This window comes from Punica granatum, chromosome 6 (genome assembly GCF_007655135.1).
Source record: "Punica granatum isolate Tunisia-2019 chromosome 6, ASM765513v2, whole genome shotgun sequence".
NCBI classification, from domain to species: Eukaryota; Viridiplantae; Streptophyta; class Magnoliopsida; order Myrtales; family Lythraceae; genus Punica; species Punica granatum.
In genome coordinates this window covers 23943656-23968405 of record NC_045132.1, presented here as the reverse complement: position 1 = coordinate 23968405, position 24750 = coordinate 23943656, and the positions used below count along the sequence as shown (strand labels likewise).

The 24750-nt window shown below is 42.9% G+C and overlaps 6 protein-coding genes and 1 non-coding gene across 10 annotated transcripts; 4 read left to right on the top strand and 3 right to left on the bottom strand.

The window, feature by feature from the left end:
• Nucleotides 1–38: 38 nt before the first annotated feature.
• TRNAK-UUU lies at nt 39–111 on the bottom strand. The gene has a single exon. It is a non-coding gene; the product is annotated as a tRNA-Lys (tRNA).
• A 192-nt stretch (nt 112–303) lies between these two features.
• Nucleotides 304–2289, bottom strand: LOC116210862 (pentatricopeptide repeat-containing protein At4g21065-like). Its single transcript, XM_031544966.1, has one exon. It carries the CDS (start codon nt 2100–2102, stop codon nt 417–419), a length of 1686 nt encoding a protein of 561 aa, XP_031400826.1. The 5' UTR covers nt 2103–2289; the 3' UTR covers nt 304–416.
• Nucleotides 2290–2461: 172 nt separating this feature from the next.
• LOC116210863 (phosphatidylinositol transfer protein 3) lies at nt 2462–4535 on the bottom strand. Its single transcript, XM_031544968.1, has 6 exons — nt 4152–4535; nt 3559–3820; nt 3429–3465; nt 3100–3205; nt 2874–2984; nt 2462–2780 (listed from the first exon to the last, which is right to left on the bottom strand). Exons 1-6 carry the CDS (start codon nt 4284–4286, stop codon nt 2664–2666), a joined length of 768 nt encoding a protein of 255 aa, XP_031400828.1. The 5' UTR covers nt 4287–4535; the 3' UTR covers nt 2462–2663.
• A 3678-nt stretch (nt 4536–8213) lies between these two features.
• On the top strand, nt 8214–11195 carry LOC116210860 (probable beta-1,4-xylosyltransferase IRX10). The gene is made up of 4 exons (XM_031544964.1): nt 8214–8679; nt 9090–9478; nt 9564–9805; nt 10418–11195. Exons 1-4 carry the CDS (start codon nt 8580–8582, stop codon nt 10929–10931), a joined length of 1245 nt encoding a protein of 414 aa, XP_031400824.1. The 5' UTR covers nt 8214–8579; the 3' UTR covers nt 10932–11195.
• Nucleotides 11196–13752: 2557 nt separating this feature from the next.
• On the top strand, nt 13753–16718 carry LOC116210859 (transaldolase). The gene is made up of 7 exons (XM_031544963.1): nt 13753–14171; nt 14544–14715; nt 14803–14852; nt 15248–15548; nt 15640–15828; nt 15919–16101; nt 16206–16718. The coding sequence occupies exons 1-7, from the start codon at nt 13981–13983 to the stop codon at nt 16449–16451; spliced, it is 1332 nt and encodes a 443-aa protein (XP_031400823.1). The 5' UTR covers nt 13753–13980; the 3' UTR covers nt 16452–16718.
• A 1021-nt stretch (nt 16719–17739) lies between these two features.
• On the top strand, nt 17740–20729 carry LOC116210563 (peptidyl-prolyl cis-trans isomerase FKBP19, chloroplastic). Of its 2 annotated transcripts, XM_031544467.1 has the most exons (11): nt 17748–17914; nt 18018–18096; nt 18186–18326; nt 18597–18682; nt 18805–18855; nt 18985–19065; nt 19147–19191; nt 19410–19465; nt 20006–20081; nt 20162–20295; nt 20388–20729. In XM_031544467.1, exons 1-10 carry the CDS (start codon nt 17840–17842, stop codon nt 20255–20257), a joined length of 786 nt encoding a protein of 261 aa, XP_031400327.1. In that variant the 5' UTR covers nt 17748–17839; the 3' UTR covers nt 20258–20295; nt 20388–20729. The 2 variants fall into 2 exon arrangements, 1 of the variants encoding a protein (XP_031400327.1); XR_004157520.1 differs by lacking the exon at nt 20388–20729 and having other exon boundaries at nt 17740–17914; nt 19998–20081; nt 20162–20237.
• Nucleotides 20730–21317: 588 nt separating this feature from the next.
• LOC116210562 (protein NRT1/ PTR FAMILY 6.1) lies at nt 21318–24508 on the top strand. 3 transcript variants are annotated; one of them, XM_031544465.1, is made up of 5 exons: nt 21318–21475; nt 21591–21904; nt 22231–22448; nt 22550–23130; nt 23347–24508. In XM_031544465.1, exons 2-5 carry the CDS (start codon nt 21658–21660, stop codon nt 24221–24223), a joined length of 1923 nt encoding a protein of 640 aa, XP_031400325.1. In that variant the 5' UTR covers nt 21318–21475; nt 21591–21657; the 3' UTR covers nt 24224–24508. The 3 variants fall into 3 exon arrangements, with proteins under 3 accessions (XP_031400325.1, XP_031400326.1, XP_031400324.1); XM_031544466.1 differs by having other exon boundaries at nt 21333–21475; nt 21596–21904; XM_031544464.1 differs by having other exon boundaries at nt 21344–21904.
• Nucleotides 24509–24750: the final 242 nt, after the last annotated feature.

Here is a 24750-nt window from a genome sequence, read left to right as displayed (position 1 = left end):
CAGCCCATTTCGACTGAAAAACGTGGGGTAAAATTAAACGCCGTCTGTGGGAATCGAACCCACGACCACATGGTTAAAAGCCATGCGCTCTACCGGCTGAGCTAAGACGGCTACTGGAATTAAATTCTACTGAACTAATAATTTGCTGACATCATGTAGGATATTTTGCATCGAGATCGGCATGGGCCACTGTTGCGGAGTTGGAAGTGTACAGAGCCGTGCCATCGACACCACTGCCCCGCGCAAAAGAGCACATGTGGTGGCGGCAGTAGACGTGCGGTGCCAAGAAACTAGAGTAAGACATCTGCTAACTGCTCTGTTACATAACGTACGATCCTCAATTGAATCGAATATGACATTACAGATCATTCTCACAATAATATAAAGCCCCTCCTCCATTTGGTATAATTGTGTCATCACCAATAATCTCGACAGGAGCATGAACCCCTCCTGAAATGATGGAAACGATTCCGGTCACGGATGATGATCTCCCTCCCGAATGTACCCGAGACATGCTTCATGAAAGAGTGGCAATCCCGACATATCCGCAGGTTTTTCATGATCCTTACCGTCCGACTGTCCTTGAAGCTTAGCAGCGCGAAAGCTACTGCCAGTTTCTCGCTGTGAAAGCTGAGGCTGCTTTCCTTCTCTTCCTCCTCTACATCGTGAAGCGCATTTGAAGTTCGGGGTGAGTATCCTTCAGCTTTCAGTCTCTCGATCACCGAACTTAAAATGTTCCAGATCTTCCCCCAACTAGGATGAGAATTATCCCCTGAGACGAACCTGTGGATCTCCCGATCTACACTTATCAGGCTGTATCCCACTCTTTTACTGATTCTCAGCTCTTGCATTGAGTTCCTCACGCGGGACTTCTCGGTCCACCTGCCCAGCCCGCCATAGACATTCGACAGGAGCACGTAATCCCCGTCATGGTGAGGGTCAATCTCCCGAATCCTCTCCTTTACTTGTTCGGCCAACTTGACATCACTGTGGTTCGCACATGCCCCGAGCAGGATTCGCCAGATGACCGAGTTGGGCCGTATCGGCATCTTCTCGACAAAATTACATGCTTGTTGGAGCAATCCGGCCCGCCCCATCATGTCCACCATGCAGCCATAATGCTCAAGCGTGATCTCCATCCTGTGTTCGGTCCCTATGCTCTCGAAGACCTTCCATCCTTCATCCACAAGTCCGCTGTGACTACAGGCCACTAGGACTGCATTGAAGGTGATAGGATCAGGTCGGACACCGGAGCTCTTCATCTCATCGAAGGCCCTGAGGGCCTCCTTTCCGAGCCCATGCACGGCGAGCCCATTAATCAGGGTAGTCCAAGTCAGCACATTTCTCTCCGGCATGGCATCGAACACCCTCATCGATTCCTCGACCGAGCCACACCTTGAATACATGTCTACTAAGGCGGTACCGAGAGGGACAGTGAGTGCTAAACCAGTCCTGTGCATATAAGTCTCCACCCACCTTCCGAGCTCGAGCTCTACGATGGTCGAGACTGCCAATATCACGCTGAGCATGGTGACTTCATCGGGCCTGGTTCTTTCCGTCATTTGCATCTGCTGGAACAGCGTCAGAGCTTCGTAGGGGAAGCCATTGTTGGCTTTACAAGAGATCATGCTGGACCAGGAGACGAGGTCCCTCTGGGGCATTTCGTCGAACAATTTCCCGGCAGACTCGACGGATCTCGAGGAGCCGTACGCGCTCACCAGGGCGTTCTGCACGTACAGGTCGGAACCAAGGCCTAGCTTCTCGGTCAGCGCGTGGACACCGTCGACGGCAGCCTGGAGACGGGCGCCGGCCTTGAGGACGAAGGGGAAGGTAAAGTTGTCGGGCGGAACGGAGGAGCGGAGCATCTGGAGGAAGAAGACGAGCGCCTGGGAGGGGGAGAAGTGGGCGTGGGCCCGAATGATGGTGTTGTAGGCGAAGGTGTCGGGAGACCGGACGCGGGAGAAGAGAGCCCGCGCGTGGGTGAGGCTCTCCGGGGCGGAGGCGGCGCATGAGAGGAGGACGCGGCGGAGGGCAGCGGGGCTGTTCTCGACTGCGCCGGTGGTCTTGAGGAGGCGGCCGTGGAGCTTGTAAACATCATTCATGGGCCTTTCATCACTCCGTACTATGCTAAACCCTGCCTTTTTCTTAAACAACCGAACTTTTCCGCATGCACGACCAAATCAATGTCCCAGCGAAAAATAACCTCTCCAGGAAAATAAGGATTCAAACTTTTGTTGTTTGTTGTTGTTGTTGTTTTTTTTTTTTTTTGGGTATATTTCATTAATCAACAATTACATAGATGTTTGCTATGATCTGTTCATTTATCCTCAAATAATCAACTCAAAAGCTCAATTGAAGAACTGTCATTGTGGCGATGATATTACTCTACTCCATAAACAGCATAAATCGGGATATCGAGTCGGTCGCCCTTCAAGGCTTTCAATCTGATTAACCGAGCTTGTTCTTGAACATGAAGAAAGGGTGTAGATATGATATCTTGAGTACTCGAGCTTGTAATACAAGTCATCGTTTACAAAACGAGGGGTTTTCTCCACGGAAACAAGGAACTAAACATCTTCTAAAAGTTCAATATATAATGAATACTGTATCATCTCATGATTCGGGACATGTTTTGGATCGGTACAGTTGCTAGAGGAGTTTCCTCAAACTTCCTGAATGGGAACTAGAGGAAGCTTGCCTCCATATATTTCAGGGAGCTGACTCTCATCAATTTCGGCCAGCAGAGTGCTCCTCAGCTTCTTGCTCTCGACGAAGCTGATCTGAAGTAACGAATAAAAAGACGCAAATCAGCATCATTTCCTAGTTGGGGGATCACACACAAATCGATACCCCGACCAAAGGAAATACCAAACCTTCTTCTTGGTGTTACTGTCGATGAATGGATAAACCATCTTCCAAGCGGTCATAAACACGTAAGGTGCGTGGACTATGAATAATCTCCCGAGCCGCTCGGGGTAGCAGTCCTACCGTCAGAAACAAACTAGGTAAATTGCCAGTATCAGCAGCTATCGACATGGAATGTCGATTTAGCAGAGAGTAAATAGCGAGGGAACTTGTTTTCTCATTAAAAGATTGAACCTGCAGGATTGATAGAGCTCCCAAGTAGCCACGGATATCACTGTTCGTGTACCCCCACCCTTCAAGATCTCCTATGGCAACAAACTTTTCCTTTCCCGGGGGCATTCTAAAAGATCCAGAAATCCGAAATAAGCATATATATAGGCATAGCTAAATTAGGTCAAAGATTGATGAGAAAGAGGAAAAGAAAGAAAATAGACTCGATTTTCTTCCCATCGATTGCCAGGGATTGACAAAATACTGTGAATCTTATGGCATACATGGATACATCAATTGCTTCACATAAAAGAGCCATTTTTGTGAAGTTCATCGATGAAAAAGAAAGTCACCTTGAACATATTTTATCGAGGGTAAAGACTACGAAACCTGCATATCGCAGCAACCTCGTGTCAGATCACAACTCCAAAGGGTAAGGAAGTGAAAACTAAAGATGATGTCTGGATAAGATTAAAAGCATACGCTTGAACTCCTCTAGACTCGATTTGGAAGGTTTATGCCTATTCCCAAACACGACCACTATCGGTCGCCCCTTCTTGTCGAGACCTTGCATAAACAACTTGTTCTGGGCGAGCTCGTTCGGGATTTCCGACAGAGATATGGAGCCGCCGTTAGGGAGAAAAGACCGCTTCCAGCTGAGATACTTTAGGAACATGTTGGAAGCCTTCTCGATGTCTAGATCACGGGCTCGCAGAAACCTCCTTAACATGTAATCATCCACATCCTGAAAAAAAAGCAAAGCTCAGAATACATCTCCAGAAAGTCAGGAACGTGCTGCAAAATTCATCTCGACAAGCCAGAAGCAGTCACTCATCGAGAACTACAATGCAAGTCCGATCCGAAGCCTTCCCCTCAAAATTATCTCAGGGACATATAATCCACACATTCGCCACTAAACTTACATCAATCCAAGACCCAACACAAGTAAGAACAGAACGAGAAGATCACTGAACAATCTAATTGGATATAAGACAGCCACACTGAGAAAATTTAAAAAAAATGAAAAAGAAAAAGGGCAAGATCGGTAAATGAAGAGGGAGAGCTGAAAGATGAACCTTGGAAGAGGGATCTTCCCTTTCAACGAAGGCTCTCATGATCCCAATCTTGCTCCTCTCAATCTCACTGCTCTGTTCGAATGCCTGCTCTTCCTCTGCCAAGCCGAAGCTCTCATCTTTGACCTCCTTCTCCATTCCTCCTTCCAGCTCACGAAACCCAATGCAGATCAGACTCACAATTCCTCTCCCCTTCTCCTTGAAGGGTCAGTGGGGGCAGCTATCAGGAGGAGGAGGAAGAAGAAGAAGAAGAAGAAGACTTTAAATGCATACAGTTGAGGTTGGGGACCGACTCCTCTGTTCACAGCTAAAGACTTGATTTTTCTTCGTTTTGATTTTTCGTTTTGCCTTAAGTTTGTTTGTTTGCTTGAGTGGTGGGTTATTGCAACTGTCAAGGATTTGGGGCTTTGTGCTGTGCGCGGAGGAATGGGATGAGTGGGTCGGGGTCAATTTGTAATTGGGGGACTCCATTATTGACTTGCTGATCTTTCTCAACTGACCAGTGAACGTCTGAAGTACAGAACAAGATTTGCCTTTTCCAACGGATCAGATTTTTCCAATTCCGCAGGGCCACAGACACCCGTTTCCATCTCCAGCTTTTACAGCAGAAAACCGAGCCAATGATTCATTGTGTCAGGGACCGACATTCCGGTCCTTCCCCAAGAGCGATATTGGTATTGATGATGGTGTACTAATTGTCTTCATTGTACGTGGGCTAATATGAACTGCTATATTACAGGTACGTGCTCCGAGTGTTGTACTTCATATTGGTTGAATATATGTTTTAGCTTGTCAATATTGGGAGGGCTGGTCTGGAGAGCCTCGGTGCTCATATCCCTGAACGCCTACACGGGCATCAAACTCTCGACCCGTGACAAGTGGTATCAGAGCTAGTCCTGGTGGGAGAAATCCATGTTGACGTGGGGTCGACGAGAATGCAGCGACAAGCATTGGGACGCTTCGGCTTAGGCGGGGGAGTGATTTCCTACGAGAGGAGAGCGTTGAGACTCCAAGCTTGGGTGTCGAGAGTTTCTGGTCTTCGTTCAGCAAGGAAGCTGGTTGTGGTATCTCACTTGGACGATCTAATTGGTTGACGGGCTAGGGAAGACACATCATGCAACAACCAGCGAAGGCATAAACAGTCATGGAGCTTGATGTGTCCTTGCGTCCTTTGTTCGTGGGGGAGTTCGTGTAGTGGACGCTGAAGTACTCAGGGGCTGACACCACTACGGCGGGGTGGTGAGTGAAGGCAATGTTGTTGCTGAGGTATTGACACCACAGGGGATGTGGTGTGGGGTGAAGGCGATATAAGGCATTGGGACCGCTGTGCGGACAAGCCCGCAACGAGGACGTTTGCGAATTGGGTGGGGGAGAATGTCATGGGCCGGCATTCCGGTCCTTCCCCAAGTGCGATATTGGTGTTCTGATGACCGTGTACTGATTGCCTTCATTGTACGCGGGTTAATATGAACTGCTATATTACAGGTACGTGCTCCGAGTGTTGTATTTCGTATTGGTTGGATATCTGTGTTAGCTTGCCAATCTTGGGGAGGGCTGGTCCGGAGAGTTTCGGTGCTCGTATCCCTAGACGCCCGCACGGGCATCAAACTCTTGGCCCATGACATAAACGTATGTTCGGTGCCTGCTTAAAAGGAGAATTTTGCACAGGTCAAATAAAAATTGTCACGTCGCAAGTTGTGGAATATTTATTAGTGACAAAATAATAAGAAACTCAATAAATAGCAAAAACTCGATTATTTAATAAGAAATTCATTATTTTAAAATATAAAAAATTATACATTAGGTTCTTTAGATTTAGATATTTTTATATTTTCGTCTTTTTAAAATTTTTTTTATCATTTAAATCATATATTTTCGAATACTTTATCGGTATCCAGACTAGACAATTTCCAAGACAATATTTTCTGTGGCTCGGATGATGTCTCTTGTTTCTACCCCAGAAACTAATGGAATTAGACAAGTAGCTGTATAAAATGAAAAGTCAATCTTGCCAGCAAGATGCCGGGGGCCATTAAATTGTGCCTAATCTAGGCAGATGTTGTTGCCTCAAGACAGGAGAAGTGCTGCCCATATGTCATAGATCTTCCAACTTCTGTATAAACTACATAGCCATAGGTTTGGTGGTTGCTGCACGTTATAGCACAATGAACGCACCCTCTACCCGCTTAAGAAGCATGTGGACATCAATCCATACACGTCTTCGTACGGTGAGATGGTGATGGTTCCCGCTGATGTTGCCGTTCGCGACCGGATCCAGAATCTTTTCCGGCACCCTCAGCCACAGGTTGGGTTCTCTAGACCTTCTAGCACGGCGTGCTTCGTGCTAGACCTGATTATGGACAGAGCGTTCGACCGATATACGTTGATGATTAATCCCGGCGTCTAAATGACCGATCGGGCCCATTAGACAAGCTATTGACGTTCGGTTTGGGATTACTCACCAATCAATCACTTCTACGGGTTTCCAATTCGAAGTTGGCATCGGCTGAGGCCCATTAATTGAGCACATGAGTCCAAGATAATGGGCCGAATCAGTCCAAGCCAACTCCATAAAAGATTAAGGCCCAAAACATCCCATAAATATTTAATTTATATTTAATTTTATGTTTTAAATATCTATCTATATATCTATTGATTTGGGTCCTTTTCGATTACAAAAAGAGGTCGATGGGATTAATAAAGGGAAAAAAAAAACAAGTAAATAAATAGCACGGGAACGGCATGCCTCTGCGAGCATCATTTTCTTCTTGGTTGGCAATCTTGGATAAGCTTACCACAAAATCAAGATTAGCTAAATGGGGCAGCTTCAATGGGAATCAACTTTGTGACTCCTTTGAAGCTAATACCATATCAAGAGATTATTTACTTTTTTACTCGTGTTTTAACTAAAGAGGTGTGAAAAGATGTGTTAGGTGAATTGAATATCAAATGTTATTCTTCGAAAAATAATATCACAAGTAATATTGGCTCGTCGGATACGGAAAGTCTCATCTCATCCTTAAGTCCTCTTGGTCTCAACATTTTTGTTATGTTTGAAAAGAAAGGAGCTCCGGAGTTTTTAGAGGTAAGAAGGTGGATGTTTCTTCACCTGTAACTCAAATTGTGGAGATTATGAGATTGAAAATTAGTATATCGAAAAAAAAAAGGAGTATGTCGAAAATCAGTATAGTCAAGATTTTCATTTTAAGCTAGTCTGCTGTGCGTTTACTTATGTGTGATAGCTAAGGCACCAAATTTAGAATAATTAATTTGTTGTTTTTGGATGCATGGCAGCTGAGTGCTATATATTTCTCAGTACAACTTTGCTGCTTCTGACGCAAATATGCTTTTTTGATACTTCGGATGTCACTATGAAGAAAACAATATTAGCGAAAATAATATCCGAAACCTTTTAATGTCATGCGCCATTACAAAGCACCCATATTTATCTAGTTGAAGGTGGAGGCCACCTTATTTTCTCCTAAAGTAATAGGTTTTATATAAAAGATCAATATTCTTATCGAGAAACTAGATCAATGAATTTTTGATACAGTTAAGTATAATTTATGCATGTTTTTCCTCAAAGAATTTATGCACTTTCTTCATCGAAAAAACCCACAAATTTTGTATTGTCATTTTTTTCCCTCAATTCATATTTAACTGTTGGTTTTCTATTCTCAAGTGTCTCGCAAATTTTTATTTGAAAAACTTAATAAATTCGTCTTTCATTCACGAGATCCAATTGGAGATTAATTATGTAATCTTTTTATGTGAGAAAATCTACAGTTCAACTATTGGACTGCTTAGATGCACCTTGAAGATTGTCATATCTTTTTTTTTTTTTTTGGGTTGTCGTCTGCATTTTTTTTTTTAATGAGCTAATTGAGTCGCCTACAAGAAGTCCCTAAACAATCCAACAATTAAATCGAATAGCTTTTCTCTCTTTCTTCTATCGGTGCTCAGGTCAAACTTTTGCCATGGGTCCGGCCGTAGAGGATCACTCCCCCCCTCACCGGCTCCCCATAAGAAAAAAGCCGCGAAGGTCCAACTTCTGGTGGAAGAGAGTCTCTAATTCTCTGTCCCTGAGATGGACTGGTCATCGAACCGGCAAAGCAAACGAAGCTTTCACCATTACTCAATCCTCCATTCGATCAACAAAAATGGCGACTTCTCTGTTTCTTCAAGCAATTTCCTTTTCCGTCATCCCCTCCCATACATTTCTCCCTCATTTTTAATATTCCCTTTCATGGACTTAACTCCAAGGTAACCCCTCAACCACTGCCCCACCGACGTCCCACCGCATGAGCTTCCCCTTCCTCATATAACCATTCCCTTTCTCCCTCTCTGGCCCCTCACAGAAGCAATTCCCGCAGACCCTTTATCGATTAACTGGGTTTCTGGGTTCCGGGTCGTCGCGGGGTTTCGCGAAAAATGAGAGCTTGCTGGAGGGCGATTGTGGCGGTTTTCTTCGCCGGTGCTCTTCTGTGGAGCTGCGGAGCTGAGCAGAGGCCGCGCACTGAGCGCATTTCGGGTATGAGACCTTTCGTGTTCTCTTGCCGTTAGCTGTCTGTTGTGTCTGTCGTTGATGTGCGGACGAGGTCAGTTCGAAAGGAACGAGCTTTTTGCTGGAAACAATGTGGGTGGTTGGCAGCCTGGGGGGCAGGGAATTCCTTGATCTGGAACCAAAACATGTACTGTGGAACGATATTGTGTAACCATTGAGGAATAAATTGAAGCTAATTTGAGATATTGACACTTTCCACATAGCTGCTGATTTTCATGGGTTTACGGGATTCGTCTTTTCGGGTAGTGATGAATACGAGGATGGAGTTGCAGTTCTGTCTTTTGCTGATGTATGACATTGATGATTTTTCCATATTCCATTGGCTTGTGGAGCTATGGGTGACTATTATTGAACTTAATTCGGGTTTCAACTTGCAGGGAGCGCTGGCGACGTCCTGGAAGATGATCCAGTGGGGAGGTTGAAAGTATTTGTTTATGAGCTTCCTAGTAAGTATAACAAGAAGATCCTCCAAAAGGACCCGAGATGCCTCAATCATATGTTTGCTGCCGAGATTTATATGCACAGATTCCTGTTATCGAGTCCCGTCCGGACTCTCAATCCTGAGGAAGCAGACTGGTTCTACACGCCTATATACACGACGTGTGACCTTACTCCCACTGGGCTTCCCTTGCCCTTCAAGTCCCCCAGGATGATGAGAAGCGCGATTCAGCTCATCTCCACGACTTGGCCTTATTGGAATCGGACTGAGGGCGCTGATCATTTCTTCGTTGTGCCTCATGATTTTGGAGCCTGCTTCCATTACCAGGTAAATTACATCTCATCTGATATATGTGCTTCCTTCTTGATTACATCTTCGGTCTTTCTTAACTGCAGAGCTTCTTCCATTGCAGGAAGAGAAAGCAATTGAGAGGGGAATTCTCCCGCTTCTCCAGAGAGCGACCTTGGTTCAGACCTTCGGACAGAGAAATCACGTTTGTTTAAACGAAGGCTCCATTACCATTCCCCCATATGCTCCTCCCCAGAAAATGCAGACCCACCAGATTCCCGTGGATACTCCTCGGTCTATCTTTGTCTACTTCCGTGGCTTGTTTTATGACGTTAATAACGATCCGGAAGGTGGTTATTATGCGAGGTATATTTCTTCTGTATTCTTATATTCTGATCCTCCAAAAGTAGTGAGACATGATGGAACCTCACTTTCTTACTAGTGAAAACAGTCTTACTAGCTTGTAACTGTAAATCAAAACCAATCGGCTGTTCGGTAGCTAAGTAGCAGTATATTAATGGATCCTACCTACCCATTATTCAGGGCAACTAATTTTTGGTGTTTGTTAGCTCAGTAGATCGATTGGGTCAGATAGTGTTCTTAGGTTTCGTTACATCCTTGCTTAACTAAGCATGGGTTTCGTTACTTCCTTGCTTAACTTAGCATGACTTCTTACCGATCTCCGAAGTATCCCTGCAGTAGACATTTTAGTTCGATACATTCCCCGGATGGTATCGCCTGATTCTTTATCTGATGGTTGGAGAAGACTGGCATTGTTGTTGATAGTAATCGTTGGCTATCTACAACAATTAGTTAAGAAATAACCACAATGATGCATGTCTTGCTCTTAAATAGCACTTGCACATGGTGCAGTTGGCTTCAACTGCCTGAGATTCCTTCCCTGAAAGTCTTCGTAGATTCTTTCTCCGAAATCGAATTCATATATTATTACTGCACTAACTGCCATTGACCTAGCAGAGGTGCGAGGGCTGCTGTTTGGGAGAATTTCAAGAACAACCCACTGTTTGACATCTCGACGGACCACCCAACCACCTATTACGAGGACATGCAACGGGCCATCTTCTGCCTGTGCCCATTGGGTTGGGCCCCGTGGAGCCCCAGGCTTGTAGAAGCTGTAGTCTTTGGGTGCATCCCAGTGATCATAGCAGATGATATCGTTCTTCCATTCGCTGACGCCATCCCATGGGAAGAAATTGGGGTATTTATAGATGAAAAGGATGTACCAAACTTGGACACGATCCTCGTGTCCATCCCACCCGATGTTATACTGAGGAAGCAGAGGCTGCTCGCAAACCCTACGATGAAACGGTCTATGCTATTTCCCCAGCCCGCTCAGCCTGGAGACGCTTTCCATCAGATACTGAATGGATTAGCTCGGAAGTTGCCGCACAGCAGGAATGTTTTCCTGAAACCCGGGGAGAAGATGCTGAACTGGACAGCAGGGCCCGTGGGGGACATGAAACCTTGGTAGTAAGCAAATATCTCTTCTGTCTATACTCTATAGCTCCTTCGATGTAAAGACACAGGCTCTGATGCGGCGATTTCGTATCATTTTGTATGTAAGCGGATGGTTCTTGGAGATAATTTCTTGTATGTGATTAAGAAAAGGATTCATTCATCTAATAGAGGATTTGCTGCTTTCATTGTATTGCTGTGAGCTCTGATGTATCGGTTCCATGGACCGTGTAACACAAACTTTGGATATGTGAACCTTAGTGTTGATGTTCGCGTCTAACTAAGGAGGGACATCTTGAAAAAGAGGCAATGAAGTCCTCCATTCGAGCGATGATTCATACACGTAGGTTATGAAGAAAAATATGCTCATATCTCAGTATTGGACTCGGCGCACTCGTAAATTCTAAAGCATGCAAAATTAGTAAATCGTAGCTGAATTCTCGACAGGTTGATTCAATGTTGCACCGCTCCAGAAGTAAGCCTTGGACATACAAAAGGGTCGGAAAAGAAAGTTTGATATCCAAAGCATGAAGGGTCAGATTAAGCAACTTAAATCACCAAGACAGGGACAGCCCATATTGTGCTCCATTTTCTACTCTTCTTCTGCTAATAAAAAATTATGACAAATTCCACTTTTTTTTAATATATATATATATATATATATATATATATATTTCAACTACCACCAGCCACCCATCAGTAGCCTCTTTTTTTTCTTTTTTTTTTTCCCTCCCTTTTGAAATTTGGTAAATTTTCAGTTGCAATGGGCTGCACGGACAGAGAGTCCTAAAGCAGGTGCTCATCACGTGAGGAAAAATGCGATGGGTTAAGGCAAAAGGGAAAATGGTGAAATTTCAATTTGTTTGACCAATTGTTGGTAAGCACGTAAAACTTGACCCCAACAAAATAATAATAATAATAAATAAATAAATAAATCTGTTCTTGTGTAAATTTCTACTTCCATAGGACAGTTGGGGGCAAGCCATGCTGAAATATATATTGTTCCTAACTGAAGGTCCCGACCCTTTGAACCGATTGTCAATCTCACTATAATTTATACAAATTGTACTGTTAGATAATATTCATCAGATCGGATAGGGTGATTCACCATTCCCCAATCCTAGGCAAACGATTAATTACGTTATAATTTCAAGTGATTTCGAGATGCTCCCTAAGACCATATGAAGTTCAGAAAATTCATCGGGCTAGTAAATGTTCCAACTTCTCTTATGGTAGTTCCTTGAAGGCATGATCAGTGGCAGCAGTGTGGACCACGGCGCGATCTTGCTACTGAGAACTTGGAGATGACATAAATGGCACGAAAGCTGGAAATCAACTGTGCATACGGCTGGTCGTGTTTCCGATGGATAGGATGTTGAAGAATTGCATGGCAAGTAGAAGAGAAATGAAATGTGAATTCCATGTCTCTTGGTGCATTTAATTTGTTGAGCAACTATGGTTCCCTTCCTTTTCGAATTTATGGCGCAACCAGAATGGTACGGTTTTCTGAATCTACCAAAACCGATTCTACCTAAATCTTTTTCCCATTCACATTCTTATCCTTTAGGCAAAGCTCATATGGGATTAGCCCGAATCTGTATTATCAAGAATTATTAGCTCCATATTCGATTCGGGATTTTTGCACGCCGTTTAATTTTGCAATCAAGATATAAAAATTTTAACTCTAACTTTAACTATACTCACTACACAATAAAAAATCAACAACATAATTATTACTTTTTTTCTTTTTCTTTAATTTTTTAACAATTCAATTCAATTTTTAATATTAATTTCTCTAAACTATTTATTACTTTTTTCGCAATTTAACAACACAACCGTTATTTTCTCTCAACTATTCATTACTTTTTCACATATTTTCTCATAATTCAACAGTACAATCATTACAATCTAATTAAAATCAAAACTTAACTCTAAAACCAAACACATTTGAAATCTCGTGAATGACTTTATACCCTTCTGTGTTGGCAATATGAATTTTTACATAGACTAACTAACAAATAAGATTCAAGAGTTACTTCATTTTTTTTTACCGGATAGTTCACATGAATCAAAATACCGAAAAAAAATGAGTTGAGTTGTCTTACTAATGAGAATCAAATACGAAATGTCTTGGTTCCTAGATGATGAAAGCATGAGTTTTATGACATTTTATATTTAGTTTTTTTTTTTAATGCGAACCTCGATACTGGAAGTCCGCTGAATACGGACTAATTCAGTTCGAGATAGGTCGGTCTATTAAGGAATATATTTCCTTTCAATGTGAATTTTTTTACTTTAAAATTCGATATCTTATTTAAGGAGAATAAGCACCAAATCACTTAAATCAATCTACGTTGGTATTCTCAGCTATTTAATATTCTATATATCTATTGCATTTATGAAAAATGACATCGTATAATCCAACATTCGATAATTCTCTCAATTTTATCATATCCTTAGAAAAAATTTAAATGTAAAATTTTAAAGGATAAAATAAAATTGAGAAATTATCGAAAACATTAGTAAATTTTTTAAAAAGTGGGATAAATTTGAGAAACTGTTTGAAATATTATGATACGTGATTGTAATTTACTCTTTATGTTATTAAGCAAATAAATAGGTAAAACCTTGACATAAGCACGAGAGAGCATTTCCATCAATTGCGTCGTGGAGGTAGAGAGACCACCAAATGTTCCTTCCTTCCCACTATTTCTTCTTCATCTTCATCTTCTCATCTTCTTCCTAACTCTCTCTTGCTTTGCTTTGCTGGCTTGGTCTCCGCCCTCTACCTGCCTATTTAAGTCAACCGAAAGGTGCAGCTCAGCTCTCCTAAATTTCCTTCTCCGTATTTATCTAAATCTCATAATTTTAATCACTTATTAATTAATTAATTAAGTGCCACTTGGCTCTCTGTATATATTTACGTCGCGTGACCTTTCACCACCTTCTATATTCCTCGTTTGTATCGCCCCCTCTCTGTTGAAGAGAGAGAGAGAGTCCTCCCCCAACCACCATTAACCCTCACCAAACCCCTTCCTTCTACGCCAGCTTCCCCTTCGATCCCCATGGCTACCATCTCCAAGCTCTCCACTGCGACCCCTTCTTCTTCTTCTTCTTCTTTCCCGTCTTCGATCAGGCCCAGGTCGGTTCAGCCCCAGTGCTTCGTTGATCTGCACAAGGCTGCCGGTTTCACCTCCAAGGTTGCCGCTTCCCGGTTGTCCGTGCGCGGCGGCCGCCCGTCTAATGTGTCCCTGGTGTAAGTCCCCCCTTCGTCCTAGCTTCCCTTCTTCCCTCTATGATCGATATATTCTTTCTGGGCAGTAATGATCCCTCACGAAAAATTTGAGACCTTTTTTTTTTTTTTTTTTCCCCGTTGGTGAGATCTTGGTTGGTCTGATCAAATGAGTCATCTTGTGTTGGTGAAATCTTTTATCTTGTCGGGATTTCTTTTTTTTTTTTTTTTGCTGCAAAAGGGGTTGGGAACATCCATGGAAATTAACTATCAGGGTAGTTCAAATCAATATACTTAGGAGCCCCATTTCTGTGAATTTCTGATTACTCACTTTATTTGCTTTATCATCTCTTAGCATCTATATCGTTAAGTAATGGAGATACTTGAATACTACAGTGTCAGGTGTTCGCAAAGTTCGGGGAATGGAAGCGCAGCAAAGAGGACGGTTCTTCATGATCTGTACGAGCGCGAGGGGCAGAGCCCGTGGTATGACAACCTCTGCCGTCCCGTGACCGACCTTCTTCCTCTGATTGAAAGTGGAGTCAGAGGGGTCACTAGCAACCCTGCGGTAATCGAATATGCAATTCTGTCTTTTGTGTTTAATTGAATATTGGGTAGCAATGGTTGATGAGATTCTTGTGTGTAAATATTGCAGATCTTCCAGAAAGCGATATCGTCTTCAAATGCTTACAACGATCAATTCAAGTACTACTGCTTGCTCTCTATTTTCACTCAACAGTTACTTTTGCCGTGATATGTTATGGTTAGACTCATTAATATGCTACTCGTGGTAGCCTAGGATTCTCTGATGAATAAGGACATTGCTTAGAGTTAACAGAGATCAATTGGATAGGATGGAATGTCCTGTCTTTGAAAAAATACCAGATGCTAATTATCTTCTCTGGAAAAGAAATTCTAATTACCTGCTCTTTGAAAAAATACCAGTTGTCTTGATTGGATTATCCTTTGTGCTAAATTCTTCTTGCTGCAAGATTGTATCTTGATGTTGGATCTTTTTGATAAATGACAACGAGTCGGTGATTCCAAGTATGACTTATTTTGTCTTTATCTTACATGGTTCGCATCACTCAATTTTGCAGGGAACTAGTTCAATCGAGAAAGGACATCGAGAGCGCGTACTGGGAGCTTGTGGTAAAGGACATTCAAGATGCTTGCAAGCTCTTTGAGCCGATCTATGATCGGACAGACGGTGGCGATGGCTATGTTTCTGTGGAGGTCTCCCCAAGACTTGCTGATGACACCGAAGGTACTGTTGAGGCTGCAAAGTGGCTCCATAAAGTGGTTGATTGCCCGAATGTCTACATTAAGATTCCTGCCACTGCCCCATGCATCCCCTCGATCAAGCAAGTAATCGAAAAGGGAATCAGTGTCAATGTTACTGTAAGTTTATTCCATTAGTGCATTCCTTTCGGAACATATAAATTGTGGGAACTTGACGATTCTTTTCAATTGTTTATATTTATATGGGCAGCTCATATTCTCTTTGGCTCGATATGAGGCGGTTATTGATGCCTATTTGGATGGTCTTGAGGCTTCCGGTTTGGATGATCTCTCAAGAGTTACTAGCGTCGCTTCCTTCTTTGTGAGTCGTGTGGACACCCTCATTGATAAGCTGCTTGAGAAGATCGGAACGCCCGAGGCTCTTGATCTCCGAGGGAAGGTATGCTGCAGTTTCTCACATCCAAATTCTTGAGTGGCGTTCTTTCTTTAGAGGTATGATGGTGCTAATGGTGAAATTGAAAAATTTCAGGCTGCGGTGGCTCAAGCTGCTCTAGCTTACCAGCTTTACCAGAAGAAGTTCTCTGGTCCGAGATGGGAGGCTCTTGTGAAGAAGGGCGCTAAGAAGCAGAGACTGCTCTGGGCCTCGACCAGTGTGAAGAACCCAGCCTACTCCGACACCCTCTATGTCGCTCCTCTTATTGGACCCGATACAGTAAGTCGTCAATATCTTACATATATATTTGGATCATTTGTGAAATATCATGAATCCTCTCATCTTTTCTGGTTCATTAATGAAAGTGCATAATTTTGGAATAGGTCTCGACCATGCCCGACCAAGCTCTCCAAGCCTTCGTCGACCATGGAACCGTCTCGAGGACAATCGACTCGAACGTCTCCGAGGCCGAAGGGATCTACAGTGCACTCGAGAAGCTGGGCATTGACTGGAACTACGTGGGGAACCAACTTGAGCTCGAGGGTGTGGATGCATTCAAGAAGAGCTTCGACAGCCTCCTCGACACCCTCCAGGAGAAGGCCAACTCACTCAATCTGGTTAGCCTGTAAGAGCCAACTCCCCCATGCAAGAGCTTTCATTGTGGACCTGAATAAGAAGAGAGCTCGTTACTATGATTGTGGAGTAAAGTTGGTAGATGATGATGACCATGGAAGAAGGGAGGCCAATGTTGTAATCGCAAGTTGGGTTTGGTGGTGGTTGGTCAGATGTTTTCTCTTCTCCTAAAAGTCTACTGATTTCCTATGTAGCTCTGTTTGTTCGTTGCGCACTGTTCTTCGAATGTCGAAATGGAAAGAGTGATAATTTTATGATCGCAATTCTCTGACAAGTATTTTCCCCTGAGCAATTACTTACGAGGTGGGCCGATCGTCAAGTGGCTTCCATCTTTCCCTGCATAGTCCTAAAATAAAGTTATACCATCGGGTTGGTTGAGGTGATTTTAAGTTTTTTTTTTTTGCTAAATAAAGTATGTATTTGAATTGAAAAAGCCGCCCGTTTGATTTCGTAATCTGATAAATTTTAACTTTAACTCTACACACTGCACAATAAAAACACATGTTTTTCAAATCAAATTTATACTCTCATCTCATTTGTCTTTTTTTACAATCAAAATCAAAATCAAAGTTACTTTTAACGGTGCGTTTGGTTTCAGAGTTAAAAAGTAACTTTGATTTTGATTTTGATTGTGGAAAAGGAATTATAAATTTGACTTGGAAAACGTGTGTTTTTGTTGTGTAATATGTTGAGTTAAAGTTAAAGTTAAAATTTTTGACTTGAAAAATGTGTGTTTTTGTTGTGTAGTGTGTTGAATTAAAGTTAAAGTTAAAATTAAGTGTCTTTCAATCCAAATAAGGCCTAAGATTTTCACTCTAATTTTAACTCCACTCACTTACTTTTTCAATTTTTTAATCATTCAATTCAATTTTTAATAATAAATTCTTTAAACTATTCATTATTTTTTCTACAATTCAACAATACAATCATTATTATTTTTTAATTATTCATTACTTTTTTACATTTTTTCTCATAATTCAATATCATAATTATTACAAACCAATTAAAATTAAAATTCAACTCAACTCAACTCTAAAACCAAACGCACTAAGTTTGGGTGGGATCAAAAGCTTTCAGATAGCTTCCCTCATAATTTTATTTGTCCCGCCAAAATAAAAAATGGGCTTAATTGGAGGGCCCATAAATCGAGCCAAATTCTGGACTGGGCCCGTTTAGGTCCAAGAAGAAGAGAATTTGTAAGCCGACGCCGCCATATTCTTAACGGTCGTACGTGCACCGGGAGCACGGTGTTAGCCCGGGAAATCTGAGGCCGTTATCATCCCTCGAAATGCTTCTCCTTCCTTCTTCGGTGCTGCTCGCTCCGTCTCCGACTCTCTCTCTGTCTCTCTCATTCTCTTTCGCTCTCTATCTGTCTGTGTTAACAATGGCGTCCATTTCAGCTGCTGCAGCTCTGCCGGAGCCTGTCATGTTGTCGTCTACTAGAAGAGCTTCAGCAATCGTAAGTTTTTCATACTGTTCCTTTCTGTGGCAGTTGTTTCATCGCGACGCATAGCCATCCGAGCTTCTTCACAATTTTCCTCTTCCCTTCTGGAGAATTTCAGGGGTCTCTTGGACCAGTTAGGCCCAAATCAGCGCATCTCCCCCGCCAGTTGCCCCCTTCCCAAGCACCTTTACTGTCTGGTCTCTCTCTCTCCCTCTCTGTGGTCGCTTTGGACTGTGTAGTGTGCATTTCGTTTCCCGTGAGGTTAACCTGTTGTCTTCTCCCGCAGAGGAAGGCTGTGGCCTGCAAAGTGTCGTCGCCAGAGGATTCGCTCGGAGAAAAGTTTTGGCATCTTCAAGTGCATTGATCTCTCTGGCATTTCTGATCGATTCCCGAAATAAAGAGGGTTTCGCTGAAGAATTCGCTGACAGTAATTTCCTTCTATCCTCTCCATTTATGGCAGCTTGCTATTTACCTCTATGCAATTGCTCGCATTACCACTAGTTTGTGCTTTGGGATATTGCTAGTTTATAATTGGAGAGCCAATGAGCTCGCCAATGGATGATAGAACTACTAATTGCAATATACTTATTTTACTTGCCCCATGCTAATCGGTAGAATGGCTTATTCATGTCGGTGTAGATAAAAATTTATTGTATGATTTCTCCATTGATTGATACCGTGACTATATATGGTGCAGTGCCGGCGCTTAGGGGGAAGGACTACGGAAAGACAAAAATGAGATTCCCAGATTACACGGAAACAGAGTCGGGTCTTCAGTACAAGGTACTATATCACGCGGTGCCTTTGAAGTTTGACGTGCTTCTTTTTTCTACCTTTATCTAGACCAGAAGAGTTTCCTTGGTTTATTTTATCTGTCAAGATTCACTGTTTCAAAGTGAATGCAGGACTTACGAGTTGGGAGTGGTCCCACGCCAAAAGTGGGACAGACTGTAGTGGTAAGCATAGATTTATATAGTTTCACGACATACCTATCATATATCGTTCCACGTAAACAGTGTACTGAATTGTGGAGATTTATAAGGGGGGGAACAGAAAAACACTGATGCATGATTAATACATTTCAGGTTGATTGGGATGGTTACACAATAGGTTATTATGGCCGCATATTTGAAGCTCGGAACAAGACAAAAGGTGGTTCCTTTGAGGTGTGTAATACATTAAGTCTTCTGTCTGAACTCTCAATTTTTATTCGTTATAAGACTCGCCTTTGGTTGATCTATTTGCAGGGTAATGATAAGGACTTCTTCAAGTTCAGGGTAGGATCTGACGAGGTCTGAGTATTCCTTTAAACTAGAATTGGCTTCTCTGAGTTAATTGGAAACATTTTCATTTCGTAGACCATTAGTGGAGTAGTCCGTTGCTGAGACGAGTCATTGCAGCTCCCGCATCACTAGGCTGTTCTCTTATTTTCCGCTAAAAAAATAAAAAAAGAAAGAGCTACTTCTAAATTCTATAGCGTCTAATGGCTCTTTGTGCATGACATTTGTAGGTAATTCAAGCATTTGAAGAAGCCGTTTCTGGCATGGCCCCGGGGGGCATTAGAAGGTGATGCATCTGCCTCTCCAACATATACTTTATAAATATTCAGTCCAGCTATTGACAAATTTCTGCAGAAGGCACTTATTGGAATAGGATACTGCCTCACATAATAGATTCTCATGTACACTGATCCTCTGGCACTTGCCTTATAGATCATCATGCAAGTAATATTCCAGTATTTGCACCTGATGGATTTTCATAAAACAGATGTAAAGACATATAATTTCTGCTTTTTTTTTTTTTGGGTCGATGAAAGGGGAACCTCAAAACTGTTTTATAGGGTATAACTTCAAACCCGTGGCACTTTCGATGCCCAAGCTTTAAGCATATTGTGTGTAGGATTCACTTGGAATAACAAATATTCAGCTTTTGATGATAGGAAAGAGAGATCTTTTTTTGTAATTCAAGGTTTAAATGCTATATTTGTTCTCTGCGGTCTCATAATATCAAGTCTTATTACCTTTGTTGGGCAAGTCCAATGCTGAGCCAAATTAAATACATGCAGGTCGTATGCAAAATTTAACATTATTATTCACAGTATTGCAGGATCATAGTGCCCCCAGAACTTGGGTATCCTGAGAATGATTTCAACAGAAAGGGTCCAAGACCCACTACCTTCTCGGTGATTCTCCCAACCTTTTTCTTGTCTTCTCAAAACATTGTGTAACATTATGCCCACCTATGACACGCTTTCATTGGCAGGGACAACGAGCTCTGGACTTTGTCCTGAGGAACCAAGGGCTGATAGACAAGACGCTGCTGTTTGATATTGAACTTCTTAAAATTATACTGAATTGATGCACTATTGAGGTCCACCCTTATGATCCCATGACGAGGTTAGTCTCCAAACTAAATAAAGCTTTTCAGTTGGGGAATTATTTTCAGCTTGTATTTGTAACAATTTATCGTGTCACTTTTCCCTTACAAGGCCTTGGACTCTAAAGATGGCTATTTCACGAAGCACCGATATTTGTTGGTGAATTGCATACGTATTCCCCTAGAGCTGCAAATACATCACACTCCTGTTCTTTCTCTTCTTGGGCTTGGGATTGACAGCCAGGGGGACCGTGGCCGGTCAACAATTTTGTGTATGCCTCAATGAACAACAAAAACTGCACAATCATCAACTACTAGGACTCTTTTCCTTTTGTCCCATGATGGGAAGATTGTCTTCAATTGTTTGGTAACTGAATGCTTGAATGTAAAACCAAAATCGCACTTATCATTTGATTTCAATGACGACGGGGAATATCTCTTTGGTCCCATTATCTATCTCGAGCTTTTGCATTAATTGATTAGTTGTGAGTAATCAATCGGTCACATTAAATTTCAGCTCGGGCCAATGTGATTAATGGACTGTGCAGGTCCAATCAATGAAGGGTGGAAAAATGAAGAAGAACGACAACACATTATTTTATATACATTATTCTATATCGACAACACACGTTATTCCGGCCTCTACGTCGGAGTTAACCAAAGAAAGACTGCTAATCAATCTAATAGACCCTGCTGGTTTTGTGATCGGATAAATGAGGCAGCAATGAAGAACACTATTGGTCTACGGATCATAATTCGTCTAAATTTCGTGCGGTTAGATTGGTCTAGTCTACTGAAATAAGTCAGCAATGAAGAACTCTATTGGTCTACGGATCATCATTCGTCTAAATTTCGTGCGGCTAGATTGGTCTAGTCTACTTAAATAAGTCGGCAATGAAGAACTCTATGGTCGGCAGATGACAAGGCAGTGTCAAAACAGAGAAAGGGATGGCATTGAAGAGCAACCGCCAACGCTGTTGGCCCCCATTAATTGCCACTCCCAACCTTCCTCTGCTGTCTCACATGAATTGCATTTTTTTTTCTTTTTTTGTCAGTACAGTTAATACCTCTGAGTCCTCAACCCCGAGTTAGTTGGGTGACTCTCTGTGATCTGTTCCATCTCGTTGGGGTATTTCTTTTCACTCCCGTCTGCACCGAACGCTTTCGTTGGGACTGTCCATTTAGATATTTTTGGCAGCAGTGAGTGTTTTCCTTTCCTGTCCCAAGCTATTCCCGTTAATGTAAATCCTGTTCAGTCGCTTCCATTCGTCTTTCAAGTACGGGACATGAGTTTTTGATGATGTTCCGGTTTCAGGGCAGTCGGGTTTCTTCTTGAAGATTTTGAAGTCTTTTGCTTTTCCGGGTTTCAGTGAGTGGAGGGGATGGGTACGAGTGAGATTAAGTCACCCGAGAGTGTGGTCGGGACACCGGCAGCAAGCGTGAACTCAACTGCAAATCCCGAGCCGTTCAGGAGGAAGAAGCTCAAAGTGTTCTTCATCGAGTCTGATGACAGGAGAACAGCTTTCGGGCGTGGTTATACTGGTGGAACTACTCCTGTCAACATAAATGGCAAGCCCATCCCTGATCTATCTAAAACCGGTGGATGGATTGCTGCCTTGTTTATTTTCGGTAAGCAGTATATATTATAAGTCTGACCTTGGCTACTGGACTCTAGGGCATACTTGGTAGTGTAAATATCGGATTCCGTAACATAAAAGATAAAGCAAGGATCCCGTTGCTCTTGAACAAATGTGTTTTCCAATCAATGGGAGTATAAGCTTGAACTAAGATAGACTTAGGCATTGCTCGATGTGAAAGAACAGAGACGATTTGAAGTGGATCTACATATAAAACCTAATGAACTCTTAAGGCAATTCTGTTATACTCACCGGCAAGTTAGTGTTTATTTGGTCTTATATGCTCTAGTTTGACGCAGAGCTGCTTTACTATTATAGGGAATGAAATGGCAGAGAGATTGGCTTATTTCGGCCTCTCGGTTAACATGGTCGTCTTCATGTTCTACGTCATGCACAAGCCCTTCTCGAGTTCGTCTAATGCGGTCAACAATTTCCTCGGGATTTCACAGGCATCATCTGTCTTTGGAGGTTTCCTAGCCGATGCATATCTCGGTCGATATTGGACAATAGCCATCTTCACTACCATCTATCTTGCTGTAAGTGAGTTATATCAGGTGCTACTAGATCTCTGTAAAGCGAAGTAAATTTGTTCAAGGGATTCTGCAGCAGTCTGTACCATAATATTCTGTTCTCGCAGGGATTAACGGGCATAACTTTATGTGCGACAATGGACATATTCATGCCGAATCAGAAGCAATGCGATCAGCTCTCTCTTCTGCTTGGTAATTGTGAGCCTGCGAAGCCGTGGCAGATGGTCTACCTCTATACCGTCCTCTACATCACCGCATTCGGAGCTGCAGGCATAAGGCCCTGTGTCTCTTCCTTTGGGGCAGATCAGTTTGATGAGAGGAGCAAAGAATACAAGTCCCACCTGGACAGATTTTTCAACTTCTTCTACCTCTCGGTGACTATAGGGGCGATTGTGGCCTTCACTCTTGTGGTTTACATACAGATGAAACACGGGTGGGGGTCTGCATTCGGTTCTCTAGCCATAGCAATGGCCATATCAAACCTGCTGTTCTTTTTCGGGACTCCTCTATATAGGCATAGATTGCCCGGAGGAAGTCCATTGACAAGGGTTGCACAGGTCCTAGCGGCAGCCTTTCGGAAGAGGAAAGCTGCTTTCTCGAGCAGCGAGTTGATTGGCCTCTACGAAGTTGAGGGGAAGCAGTCCGCAATAAAAGGAAGTGGAAAGATTGCTCACACAGATGATTTCAGGTAGGTACTTCTTTTCACGAGGTTATGTTGTCTATATTTTCTCCTAAACATAGCAAGACTCAATCCGGAGAAAACACGTATAGTTTGTAGTACACAATATATGACCTCTTATAAGATGAATCAGTTATTCTAGATATCAATTGAAATCGTAACATATCGGCATCAGCCAGAAAAGGGATAAGATGATATGGTAACACAAGGACTATGACCTTGCAGGTGTTTGGACAAGGCGGCTCTACAGCTGAAGGAAGACGGCCCGAACCCGAGTCCATGGAGGCTGTGCACTGTGACCCAAGTCGAGGAAGTGAAAATCCTCCTGAAACTCATTCCGGTCCCTGCCTGCACGATAATGCTAAATGTGGTCTTGACAGAATACCTGACCCTCTCGGTCCAGCAGGCTTACACGATGAACACCTACATGGGTCATTTAAAGCTCCCTGTGACCTGCATGCCCGTGTTCCCAGGCCTTAGCATATTCCTCATACTGTCTCTGTACTACTCGGTATTCGTCCCACTGTCCCGACGGGTAACCGGCCATCCTCATGGCGCATCTCAGCTCCAGAGGGTGGGAATAGGTCTCGCTGTCTCGATCATTTCCACTGGGTGGGCTGCGATTTTTGAGTTTTTCAGGAGGAACTATGCGATAAAGCATGGGTATGAGGTAACCTTCCTGACCCCGATGCCCAGGCTCAGTGCCTACTGGTTGTTGACCCAATACTGCCTCATCGGGATAGCAGAAGTGTTCTGCATCGTGGGGCTGTTGGAGTTTCTCTATGAAGAGGCTCCCGATGCAATGAAGAGCATAGGATCGGCATATGCGGCTCTGGCCGGTGGGTTAGGGTGCTTCGGGGCTTCTATTCTCAACAGTATCATTAAGTCAGTCACCGGGAATGACAAGGAAGGGCGGCCTTCCTGGCTTTCCCAGAACATAAACACGGGACGGTTCGACTATTTCTACTGGTTGCTTACGGTCATGAGCTTCATCAACTTCTGTGCCTTCGTGTTCCTAGCACGTCGGTATAATTACAGAGCAAATCAAAAGACCGCCACAGGGGAACAAGCCGTGAAAACCAAGACGGGCACCCCTGCCTAGCTGACAAGAGATAGTATCTCATTCGATGGGGATCGAACCTCTTACGGAACATTTCGGTCTTATAGACTATTGGTTCTTCAGAAAAGTTCCAGATATAATGTCAGATTTCGCATCATTTCGACATTTTATTTTCCTAGAAGGATATATGATATCATGAACTTCGAAGAAAATTGTAATAGAGCATTAGCAAAAGTCGTAATTGTGTATGCTAGTTCGGGAACTGTCAAGGTTTTCCAGAGTTTCTTCCCATTCTTATCAATCAATCAGCTTATGTCCATTTGATCATCGTTTAGCCGACACAAGTACGAAACTTTCGACAATGATCTTCGATGGATCGGGAACAAAGCCTGAACAGCAAATTTGGAAGGATCATCGAAGATTTCCTTTCGATTACACAAACCAAAAGACGGGCCCCAACAAAAGCCTGCCGATGGTTCTTTAGCATTTTCCAACCACTACTTGCTCATGCGAATGCTATGCCCTCGCAATTAAGGACAAAATTTCCATTTGTAGTTCACACCAAATCA